General features: G+C 34.6%; 1 protein-coding gene across 1 annotated transcript; it reads left to right on the top strand.

Moving 5' to 3' along the window:
• The first annotated feature begins 7,057 nt into the window (after window positions 1-7,057).
• Window positions 7,058-12,168, top strand: LOC109046180 (chromobox protein homolog 2-like). The gene is made up of 5 exons (XM_042716744.1): window positions 7,058-7,211; window positions 7,282-7,325; window positions 9,624-9,689; window positions 10,623-10,692; window positions 10,801-12,168. Exons 1-5 carry the CDS (start codon window positions 7,128-7,130, stop codon window positions 11,293-11,295), a joined length of 759 nt encoding a protein of 252 aa, XP_042572678.1. The 5' UTR covers window positions 7,058-7,127; the 3' UTR covers window positions 11,296-12,168.
• The last annotated feature ends 353 nt before the right edge of the window (window positions 12,169-12,521 follow it).

The raw sequence follows: 12,521 nt of genomic DNA on the forward strand, positions 1-12,521 counted from the left end.
AAAACAAAAGTGTTTTAAAGCATCTCAGAGCTTCTCCCGTCCAGGCAATGGATGCATATAATGACCAAGATCTGTCAAACTCCAAACAGCAACCATTAACAGACCATACAAAGTCTATATGACTCATCAAGTTGCAAAATATGAATGCATGTTATAAATAATAAAAAAAAAAATACGGATAGGTTATTTTGTGTTCATTTTGTGTATATTTGTTTAAAAACAACAAGAGACTGAGTACATAATAACAGAATTGTAATTTTTGGTTTCTCTAAGGGTGTTGTTCCAGTGTTATTTTAGTATCATTGATAAGATTTTTTTAAATTATATTTTATATTTTATTTTCATTTTAAAGTTTTATTAATTTTGTTGTGTTTTGACATTTTTTTTTATTCTTTTTAATGTGTCTATATATTCTAATGCTTTTGTTATTTATTGTTTAGTTATATTTAATATTATTTTAGTTAACATTTTGTCATTTTTTTGTTGTTTTTAATGTCTACATAATTTTTATTATCATTTTATTTTAGTTTTAATTATTTTAGTACATCTAGTTAAACTAACTGAAAATGTGAAATTTAAATAAGTAAAATTTATTTGATCCAAAATAAAGCTAAATCAGTAATATTGTAAAATATTTTTACTATTTAAAATAAGTGCTTTCTATTTGAATATCTGTTAAAATGTAATTTATTCCTGTGATCAAAGCTGAATATTCAGCATCATTACTCCAGTCTTCAGTGTCACATGATCCTTCAGAAATCATTCTAATATGATGATTTGCTGTTAAAAAAAACATTTATCATAATTATTATTATTTTTATTATTATTTGAAACAGTTGAGTAATTATATATATATATATATATATATATATATATATATATATATATTTATATATATATATATACACATATTTATATATATATACATACATACATATTTATTTCTTTTTCTATTTTTTTTTTTTTTTTTTTTTTGAGCAGCAATTCAGAATATAAGAATGATTTTTGAAGGATCGTGTGACTGGAGTAATAATGCAAAAAATAATCTTTGAAATCACAGGAATTAATTTTATGTTTACATTTTACAATATATTCAAATAGACAGCAGGTATTTAAAATAGTAAAAAGTATTTGCTGTATTTTTGATCAATTGAACACAGCCTTTGTGATCTTTTGTAGAGAAAGAGAATTTGTATATGTGTATATATATATATGTGTGTGTGGTTTTAGATTTAGCTTACTACCCTGAGTTGCACTGATTAAGGAAGTGTTTGGGAAATAAATATTCATGTTTTTCCCAAAAAAAGGTCTGAAGGACACCGGTTCCCTCCACTTTCCCCGGCTTCTCTTTCAGAGATCTGGACTCTCAAATCATGGACTTTGGACCGGCGGGACTCCTTCTGCCTAAAGAAAGATGACTCGATAAAGTGTACAAAGCCCTGAAAGGCGCTCACCCGCATCTACATGTCTATAGTCTCAACTGCATTACTCCCATGATGCCCGCATATTACCCATCATCCTCTGGGCCGATCCAGGATACATCTTTAATGGGGTGAGCTTTTCATTTACAGCTTAATTCAAGTTTTTTCGTGTTTATCAAGAAATTAACAATCATATTTGGGTGAATTTGATGAGAACATATCAAGGTTATATTTCACTTCCAAAGAAAGATATACAGTATAGAGCATATAAAAAATATAAGCTTGTTTTAAGTATTAATTGTGATTTTTGCATTGAGATTTTTTTTTTAAATTATTTTTATTTTATTTTTTAATTTTTTTTAATGATTTTTAAGCACATTTTCCTATTAGTTTCTTTCTGTAGCTTGAACAGCAGAGGCGCTAGCCACATCAACGTCATGGGTTCGACTCCCAGTGAATGAACTGATAAAAATGTAAACGCTGAATGTAATGTAAGTTGCTTTGTTTAAAAGCATCTGCCATATTCATAAATGTAAATGTTATTCTCATTATTCTCAATGGTGATTTTCTTTCTCATTACTGTAACACAATCTTTTTAAATTATTTATTTATTTTAGGTTAGAAATATTGTAATGCAATGCTTTGTTCAGTTTTATTATTATTATTATTACCAGTAGCATCAGGACAATTATACAAAATAATGTATTTATTGAAATATTTTCAGTTAAATGCACAGCACCATATGACTTCGCCAAATTATTTCATTTATTTCAAAACTCCTTACAGCCTAAAACATAAAAATAACCCACAACTATATAGTACACAATACCACACGTATAGTAAACAGTAGTATAAAAGTGACAAATTATGTCCATGTTTTTGTCACAAAATTATGTTTTATTATGTATGGACTCTCTTTCTCCAGCTCTCTCATTTACAAACACACAGACATACAGCACTGACACACACTCACAAACATGCACACAGAAATGTGTTGTCAATGCTGCTCTGACATTTTTTTTTTCAGTAAAATAGTTTAGAAACATAAAAGCTACTTGACATTTCTCACTAGCATCGCGGTAACAGCACTGTTATTGAAGCAGATGAAATTAAAGGGATAGTTTGCCCAAAAATGAAAATTACCCCATGATTTACTCACACTCAAGTTATTCTAGGAGTATAAAACGTACTTCTTTCAGACGAATACAATCAGAGTTGCATTTAAAAATGTCCTGGCTCTTCCGAGCTTTATAATGGCAGTGGGTAGTGGTCCAGATTTTAAAGCAAAATAGAGTGTGTCCATCCATCATAAAAAGTGCCTCACACGCCTCCGGGGGGGGGGATAATAAAGGCCTCCTGAAGCAAGTCAATGCATTTGTGTAAGAAAAATATTCATATTTAAAACGTTATAAAGTGTAATCTCTAGCTTCCGCTAACTGGTACACGCGTACACAAGTATGTGTGGATGTAGGTGTAGTAAGTTTATAAAATGAACCTTAATAAACCTTAATTTTAGCTTTTTCTCAGTTGTTTTCAAAACGAAAGGCAGAATTTTATGTTTTTTTTTTTTTTCTGTTTCTGACAAGACCATGTGGTTAGTATGTTACTGTGACGTGTGATTGACTCGAACTCACTGAGGTTTGAAGTGGGACATTTCATCTAGGATGTTGTCCGGAGCGCAGCTTAAGCTCTATGAGAATCAGGAGCAAAGGAAGTAAAGTTTTCTTTGTTTAGAAAAGTAAAGGCAGTCTTCTCTTGACTTATATCGAAGTCCTCCAACATTTTTCTTTACAAATCCTCATTTTGTACTTCAAATTCTTGAGTGGTGTTTTGTTTTCTCCTCTGCACTTCCGCATTCGCCACTTCACACCGGAGCTTTTGCTAGGCATACGTCCCACATAACTCTGAATGTATTCATCTGAAAGAAGAAAGCCATATACACCTAGAATATCTTGAGGGTGAGTAAATCATGGGGTAATTTCCATTTTTGGGTGAACTATCCCTTTAAAGTGTCACTATTAGTAGAGACGCTGCTGCCGAACCCTGTTGAGAGAATTCACATATGCTTAATCTCTCTCTCTCTCTCTCTCTCCAATAACTGCATTAATAACTGCAGTATTCTGCTATCAACGGCTCAAGCCTCCTTTACTGGGTCGAAAATGACGTTTGGAATGAGCAGCGGAGGCATGGGATAAATAGGGTAGGAAATAAATCATAAACGTAAGGACAAAAACCTGATGAATGTCTTAAATGTTGTGGTAACTGTAGTATAAGCAGAATAATTGACTCCGGTCGGTTGAATCATTAGAAAATACTGCACACAGGTGTAAATGTTTCAAACTTATATCCATACAAAATGCTAAAAGTTTGTTCCTTGAGGATGAAAACATGAATTACTTAACTCTAATTATCACAAGCAAACAAACCAGATAAAAAGGTTGAAATCTATAGCTTTTGTGCGCTTTCGCCCTTGACTCATCTTAGTTTACATTGCTAGCATTCGATCAATACTCTGTTCCCATGACGACCTAAGAGGTCAGGTTAAATGCATGGGACGCTTCGAGATCCTGTTGACCTTTGACCTGCAGATGTCAGAGGTTAGTTTTACAAGTGTGGCATACAAACAAGCGTTTATGAACACTGCTGCTGCAAACCATGAGAAAATCAAACAAAGCAGGACAGCCACACTGGCATCCCAAACTTTTCATTAACCACAACATGAACCTAGAGCTAAACACAATGTACACTTCGGCTGGAAGACGCAGCAGCTGCCTTTATTGACCATCTCTATCTGGGGACCTCACAGGTTAACTGCACCCACAAGCCATGTGTTGCCATGACAACGCCAGACCATAACCATAAGAGAGCTGGTCTGTGTCGCCCTCTGCTGTTTCAAATAGTAAACTACCATACTACTCACACTGTGTCTGTAGTACGTACTGCACACGATGCGCAAATCAACAGGATGATCTTCTGTATTCGCCCAAATGTTCAGCAATTAAACATACAACATGATTAGGTCATTTGACAAATATTCTTCCATTTAATATTTATAGTTTTATTTAGCATATTGGCTTGTTTATTATTTTTAAAGTAGGCAGTATGCACTATATAGTAGTCATTAATATAGTATTTCATTTCAAACATAAAATGATCACTGTAAAATAATCGAGACACTATTATAGTTTGTATTAATATTTTGAATCAGCTTTTCTTTTTATATTTTCCTTTTTATTTTATTTAACATTTTAGAAAATCTGTTGTTGTTGTTTTTTTGTTTTGTTTTGTTTTTGTTGCCTTTTTGTTTATTTTATAGATGTCTATAGTTATTTTATTATTATTATTATTTATTTATTTATTTTAAGATTTTTTTTTTATTATTATTTAGTTTAAGATTTATTATTATTATTATTATTATTATTATTATTATTCCACCAGTTTTATTTTTAGTAGATCAAGTTAAACTAAATTAAAATGAGAAATGTTGCTTTGGCAACAAGCTGAAATATTCAGTTTTATTTCCATTAACATTTTATTTCAAGTAACAGAATATTATTATTTTTCAATGGTTTTAATTTTAGCTTCAGTTTTAGTTAACTATAATAACCTGCTGTAAATGTGTGTATTTTGGGTGCTGATGGTTTCTAGAAACATCCATTTATTTGCGTGTCTTTGTCCTCTGTGTTTTCCTGCAGTATTTCCCAGTGCAGTTTCATGAGGGGGAGTACGGCTATGATGCAGGCTCTGGACATGAAGCCGATCTTCAGATTTCCAGAAGAATCTGTAGGTGGGGCCGTATGAAACAGTCAACATTTATCCACTGATGTGCCACCTGCTAAAAAAATCACACCTGAAACCAACGACGGACGACTGAACACCACCCGACACATACATCACACACACACACACACACACACACACACACACACACACACACACACACACACACATATATATAAATATATATATATAATATTTGAAATATAATATTTGAAAACTAAAGAGTCAGACAAAGAAATAAATATGGTCATTACTTACCTGCTTTTGCTCTTACAGAACAGATTGTCAATCATTTCGATGTGCTTTGTTTCTCTGTTTACTATACAGTTCCACAGATGAGGGGGTGACTGACAAGTGTCACTAGAAACTAAACAAACAGCACCTTAGAACCAGGAATCCAGAGGAAGACACACACACACACACACACACACACACACACACACACACACACACACACACACACACATTGTTCCAACGGATGTGATCTAATGCAGTGCAAACATAAACATATGTAGAATGATGACATAACTTATGTTTAATGTTGCAGCTCTTGATGAGTTTAAATAGCAAGTGAACTATCAAGTGATGAATTCACTGAGTTTAGGATTTCATCAGAAACTTTCAAAACAGTCTTACATTTTAAAAAACATTTTTATTTATCTTTGTTTCAGGATTTCCCCCTATATTTTTAACCAGAATAATGCCTTATAAATATTAGGAAAATTTATATATATATATATATATATATATATATATATATATATATATATATATATATATATATATATATAATACTAAAATGATTCCTGATGCATTCAGTTAAATGATCAAAACCCATTGTTTCCCCCTTCCACATTGTTTTCCTTTTTGTCTCTTTATACGAAATAAAACTATTTTATGTCATTTGTTCTAATTTCTTGACTAAAGGGAGTTCAGGATCATATTCAGTATGCCTTGTATTAGTATCGAATTTGTAGCACTATTTTTATTTTATTAATTTGCATATCATTTACATTAATCATATCTCATCATTTAATGTTTCACCATTATTAGTCTCAGATTCTGTTTTATTTATTATTTTATTAATTTACTAATTTATTAAAAGTATACTTAACTTTTTATTCATCAAAGAATCTTGAAAAAGTATCACAGGTTCCAAAAAATAAATCAATTAATAAATTAAGTAAAAAATAAGAAGACGCAAAAACTGTTTCTAACACTGATAATAAATCAACATAATAGAATAATTTCTGAAGGATCATGTGACACAGAAGACTGGGGTAATGATGCTGAAAATTCAGCTTTATAATTATGAATAGTAATAATAATAAAATAATAGTTTAAAGTGCATTAAATTGCAATAATATTTAATAATAGTACTGTTTTTACTGTGTTTTTGATCAAATAAATGCAGCCTTGATGAACATAAGAAACTTCTTTAAAAAACATGAAAATTCTTACTGATCCCAAACAAACAGTGAACAAATTGAAATTAAATTAAAAACAAACTTCATACTATAGTATAATAATATACAATTAATTACATATAGATTATATAAACAAAAACAAAAAAATCACAAGTTAATGTTAATATGAATATTTCAAAAGTTACATAAATATTAAAAGGTTACATAATTGAAACTGAATTATACAAATATTATATAATCCAAAACAGTTTACTTTTGCCTTGGTTTGTAAATTCCGTGAAACCATTTATATTTGTACAGTCTATTAAAATAATGCGCGTACAACAAATTCAGATGAATATGTATCAATGTGCCTTTCACCAAAAATGCAGTCTTAAAATATGTCTGACGTCACGTGGACGGTGTCCTCCGAGGGCCAGTGCGCGCGCTGCGCGTTTGCGTCTCCGCCCCTTCTGTCCTGCTCCGCGCTCCCGTTCACAGAGAAGGAGATGAGAATGAGATGAGAAGAGTCATGGAGGAGCTGAGCGCCGTGGGAGAGCAGGTCTTTGATGCCGAGTGTATCCTCAACAAACGCCTGAAGAAGGTAACAAACGCGCGCGCAAACACAGACACACGTGTGAATCTGATCCTCAACGCGTGTTTGATTTCCACAGGGCAAGCTGGAGTATCTGGTCAAGTGGAGAGGATGGTCGTCCAAGTAAGTGTGAACTGCTACATATACTGCCTTTATTATCTCTCTGTGTCTGTGTGTAGACTATATAGGCGCTATATATGTGCATCATATAGAACAGTACTTTTCCCATGCAGCGCTTTTTGTCAGTAAACGTGCTTGAATGTGAATCTCGATGAAGGGAGAGAGAGAGAGAAACAATGAAAACAACAACAACAGCGTGTTGCGCGTTTAGTTTCGCGTCCACGCGTGAAGTCGTGCACTGCTCTCCACTTGATTACGTCGCCCTTGCCTCTTTTTCTGCATTTCTCTGTCTTGTTAAAAGTAGCACAAGTTACTTTTGCAGTCTTTTCATCAAGTTGTTTTTGTTCGACTGTCCATTCGCGGTTGGTGAAATAAAATCGACAGAAACTAATGTAAATAAACAGAAAAAAAAATATTTAAATTTTTTTATTATGTTTTTTTTTTTTATATATATATATAATTTTCGGGAATAAACATCATGTATTGGCTTCAGGGGTCGTCTAATGCTCGGTCAGTTGTTACAAAGCCAGTTATATTGTATCAGTTTTAGAATGCTTTTTGATACTTTGTAACAATTTCTTCTTTTGTAACGTAAGCAGTTTGTAGAACGCTCAGCGCGTGGTGTTTATACTTGTTTTTTTTTCTCGCTCTCATTAAAAACTCCAGCTGCCCTCTTAATGCCCCCACTCTTGCTCTCTGTTACATTGTCGCCCTCTTTTTGCCCCGTCTATGGGCACTTGAGCTGTCAATCACACGAGCCACACCTACCGCGTGCGCTTCCATCTGCTTCATTGATTATTTACAACTCACATCTATTTTTTTATTGGTTATTATTACTTGTTAAACCAAAATCATAAACTGACCGGAACCCAGGGACAATGTCTAAAATGCTCTAGATATGTAAAATGAGGGACTAGAGGTGATGTCTTGTTGTTTAACATTTGATATATTTCATAATATAAGATATTTAAATTGAATACATTTGTTTCTGTAATGCACATTTAAAATATTGCGAATGAATGTAATTTAGGTTTTTGTGATTGATGTATGGAAGGCTGTTTCCATTAAAGTTGTAAAAAAAGAAAAAAAAAAGAAGAAGAGGTAATTGCAATTAAAAAAAAAAAAAAAAAAAAAAAAAAAAAAAACAACAACAATTGCAAGATGTAAACTTGCAATTCTTAGAAAGGGAGTCCAAATTATGAGATGAACTTTTGAGAAAAAAATTGAGAGATAAAAAGTCACAATTATTTTTTTTTCATCCTGTGGTGGAAACAAAATAAACAAAGTTGTGGGATATTCAAGTCATAATTCTGAGAAAAAAGTCAGAATTCCAACATGTAAACTCAAAATTCTGAGGGAAAAAGTCCAAATTGCAAGAAAAAAGTCAAAATCTTGAGTTTATATCTTGACGTTCTGACTTTTTTCTTAGAATTTTGGTAAAAGAGTCAGAATTCTGAGATAAAAAGTCTGTAGATGAAACAAACAAAAAATAAATGTGACATGTAAACTCAGAATTTGTAGAAAAAAAGTCACAATTGTGAGAAAAAGTTGCAATGTCATTTTTTTTTATTTTTTATTACATGATAGAAACAGGCTTCTTTATTAATTAATTCATTAATGCACGCTGTTTAAAAATGTTTGTCAGTTCCTGTTGGATAAAATCAAGCTTTGTCTTGCATTATTTTCCCATGGGACGTAGCAGTAGTAGTTATGGAAGAAAAAGGAATGCTGTTCATGTTGATTTTGAGTAATGTCGGGTTAAGGAAGTTTTGATAGATCACTACTTTTTTGTGTGTTAAATGAAATCCAGACGTTACAGACTCTTTGAAGAGCCCTTTTAAGTAAACTGTCATCTTATCTTTTTTTTTCTCTGCTATATAACGCCAACCAGTCTGCGTCTGAAGTCCAGTTCTACTCCACATCCCTTCTGTTTACATTTACAGTAGCAGATGCAAAATTGCTATCCAAATGATACTTAAGGGGTGGTACACAAATAGCTTGTTTTGCATGCTTTATGTTGAGTTAGTCTTGTGGTGTGACATGCTGTATTTTTGACTATCATCCATGCAGTTTTTTTTTTTTTTAATGTGCATATGATTCATATTAATTGTAAGGCTATATGAATTATATGTACTTTAAAAACGTCATTTGTCATACTTAAAAAACTTGTCCAACTTGAAAGAAATTAGCGTTATAGACTTTCTATTGTACATAGCCATCTTTTTTATGATAAATGAAAAACTTAATGAGCAAGTTGTGTCATCTACTCACATGCTAAAGAAGCCAGTGTCTGTGTTGCAGGCACAACAGCTGGGAACCTCAGGAAAACCTTCTTGACCCAAGACTATTGGCTGCGTTTAACAAGAGGTAAGAGGTTTCTCCCATTGGGTGAGCAGGCCTTTATGTGAGAGCAACGCCCCCTTCCCCATGTGCAAACAATATGGGCTGCAACGCTTGGGAGGGCGTCAATGGGGCTCCATTCACAGGGCCATTCAAGGGCTGCAGTCGTGTCCAGGCTCACGAGTTCCTCTGCAGCCTGACTGAAAATCAAACATCATTAACATTTTCTAGTTTTAGAGTTTTCTGTCAGTGTTTCACATTTGGTTTCACAGTTTATGAAGGATGGGTGTGAAAGGGAGACTTGGATCACTTGAGAAACGAAACCACGTGTTGACACCAACATGCTACTGTTAAAAATATATATATTTTTACATTTTCTGAAGAATATTTTTCTAAATATGGCTTGGAATCCATCCTTCAGTGTAAGTATGTGGGAATTTGTCTCCCGTTTTATCGTTCGCCAAGGAAATATTTATCACTTTTTCCTAACACATCTGCTAAAAGCAAAGAAAGGGATGGGTTTTTGTCCAAATTAGAATAATGGAGAGTTGTGACAGGAAGTGGGGAGAAAGAACAGGAAGTGAGGAGGCTTAAATATATAAAAACAGGAACTGAATTTCACAATTGGGCTTTTTTTTTTTTTTTTTAAACGAACATTTTTTTTTTTTTAAATATATTTTTATCTTTTTTTTCTATCTTTTTTTATTGTTAGTTTTATTTATGATTATTTTCATTTATTTATTTAAATCCTCTCTATGTAAAGCACTTTGAATTACTCTTGTTTATAAAATATGCTATTTAATTAAATATTTATTAATAATGGTCATATATAATACAATTTAAGGATAGCAAGGACTGTATGATCTACTCAACTGAAATGTAATTAATTAGCAATGTATTGCTAATCACTACTTTTTTTTTTTTTTTTTGTACTTTTTCCCACATTTTGTCCATTCTTAGGGAGCAGGAGCGGGAACTCTTGATCAGCAAAAAGGGGAAACGGCCTCGTGGACGACCCAGAAAAATATTGGTAAGTATTCCACAGAAAATGCTCCAGATCTACTGAAAAAAAACAAACAAAAAAACAATTTGCACCACACATTATGTTCTCACCATTTTCTATATGTAAATCTCTCAGGAAGCCATTCCAGTGGTGTCCAAATCAAGCAGCTCGTCCTCCTCATCCTCATCTTCTGGTTCTTCATCATCTTCCTCGTCTTCTTCCTCTTCTTCAGATGATGACGATGATGAAGACGACAATGACAGAAATCCAAAACCGAGCCCTCGTCCACGAGAGCACCACCCCGTCCCTCAGAAGAAAGCCCAGATCGTGGTGGCCAAGCCAGAACCACCGAAGAAGAAGCGAGGGAGAAAATCGCTTCCTCCAGAGCTAAAGGCACAGCGTCAGGCCAAAGGTCCTCGGAAGTTTCTCAAGCCCATTTCCAGAGACTCTGAGCTCCGAGGGAGCATAAAGAAACCGCTCATGCCTGCAAGCTTCACCTACACCGGGTTGAACCGAAACTCTGGAAGGGAGCCGATGGCACTGCAAAATAGAGGTTCTTTTACCCAGAAGAGCTCCTTAAGTTCCCTTGTACGCTCAGTCGGATCGACCTCATCGCGCCTACTGCATTAAGTCGGGCCGCCGCAATCCAAAACCGCTTCGGATTTCAAGCTCTCGGTCTCAGATATGAGCAGCGGAGTCGTCGATCCCAATACGCCCACGTGCAAATCTCCAGGAGTTGCTGCGTTGAATATTCACAGCAGCAATGGACAGACGTGTCCACAACTCTCTCCAAATGTCCTGAAGGCCTCGGATCAGACTCTACTTCAAAGATCAGGATCTCTCCAAAAATCCCCATCAAGCTCATTTTCCTCTCTTAAAACTCCCACCAGCCTTCAAGCTCTCAACCTACAGAGCATCAACAAAACGGCACTGGGTAATGGGACCTCCGCGAATGACGGTTCCTACTTGAAGGGTGCCTACAACCCTGATAAAAAAAGCTCTGGGTTTAACCCAAGACGCGAGCATAGTCCCGCACAGAATGCCCCAAGTAAGTTCCCAACTAATCAACAAGTCTTAAAGAGTCCGCAACGGGATAAATCCAAAGCGGCCTATTTGTCCGAAAGACTCGGGAAGAAGAATCAAGGTAGAGTGGACAATATTGTGGTTCCGACATCCGAGGGCCGAGATCAACCAGTTCTAGATAGATCCTCATACAAAGATGCCGGGAAACCAAGCAAGATCCTGAGTGAGTTGAGCACTGGTGAAGAGGGGAGCAGCTCAGATTCGGACCATGATTCCACATTTCGAAGCGACAACCATGACTTGGCCATCTCGGTGCAGGCGGGCCAGGACTGGAAGCCGACACGGAGCCTGATCGAACACGTATTTGTCACCGACGTCACTGCAAACCTGGTCACTGTAACGGTAAAAGAGTCGCCCACCAGCGTTGGGTTTTTTAGTATCCGCAATTATTGAATGTCGACAACTGGAAATGCAGCCACTCTGGGATAATCAGGAGAAGTTTCGAAGGAATCAAAAGGACTGTTTTGGTGCTTCTCTATGTTTGGATTCTACTTGTTCTAACTTGTTTTAACTCAAAATCGGACTGTTTTAGTTGGTCAGTTTTGGAGTTCTTTGAAAAAAAGAATGCCTGAAGACCTGCTCAATCAGAGACATTTATAATCTCAGTTAAGCATAGATATTAAGCTGTTCGTCTTGATTTCCACTTCAGGTTTGGTTTCATGTTCTCTTGATGTTGATTCTGAGTACAGTATTAGTGTAGAAGAAATGTTTTATAGCTAAATCTCAGATCACATATTTTAAGGTGCCTGTTTTTAAAGCTGTCCTCTGATCTG

The sequence above is a fragment of the Cyprinus carpio genome, chromosome A3, assembly GCF_018340385.1.
Source record: "Cyprinus carpio isolate SPL01 chromosome A3, ASM1834038v1, whole genome shotgun sequence".
NCBI classification, from domain to species: domain Eukaryota; kingdom Metazoa; phylum Chordata; class Actinopteri; order Cypriniformes; family Cyprinidae; genus Cyprinus; species Cyprinus carpio.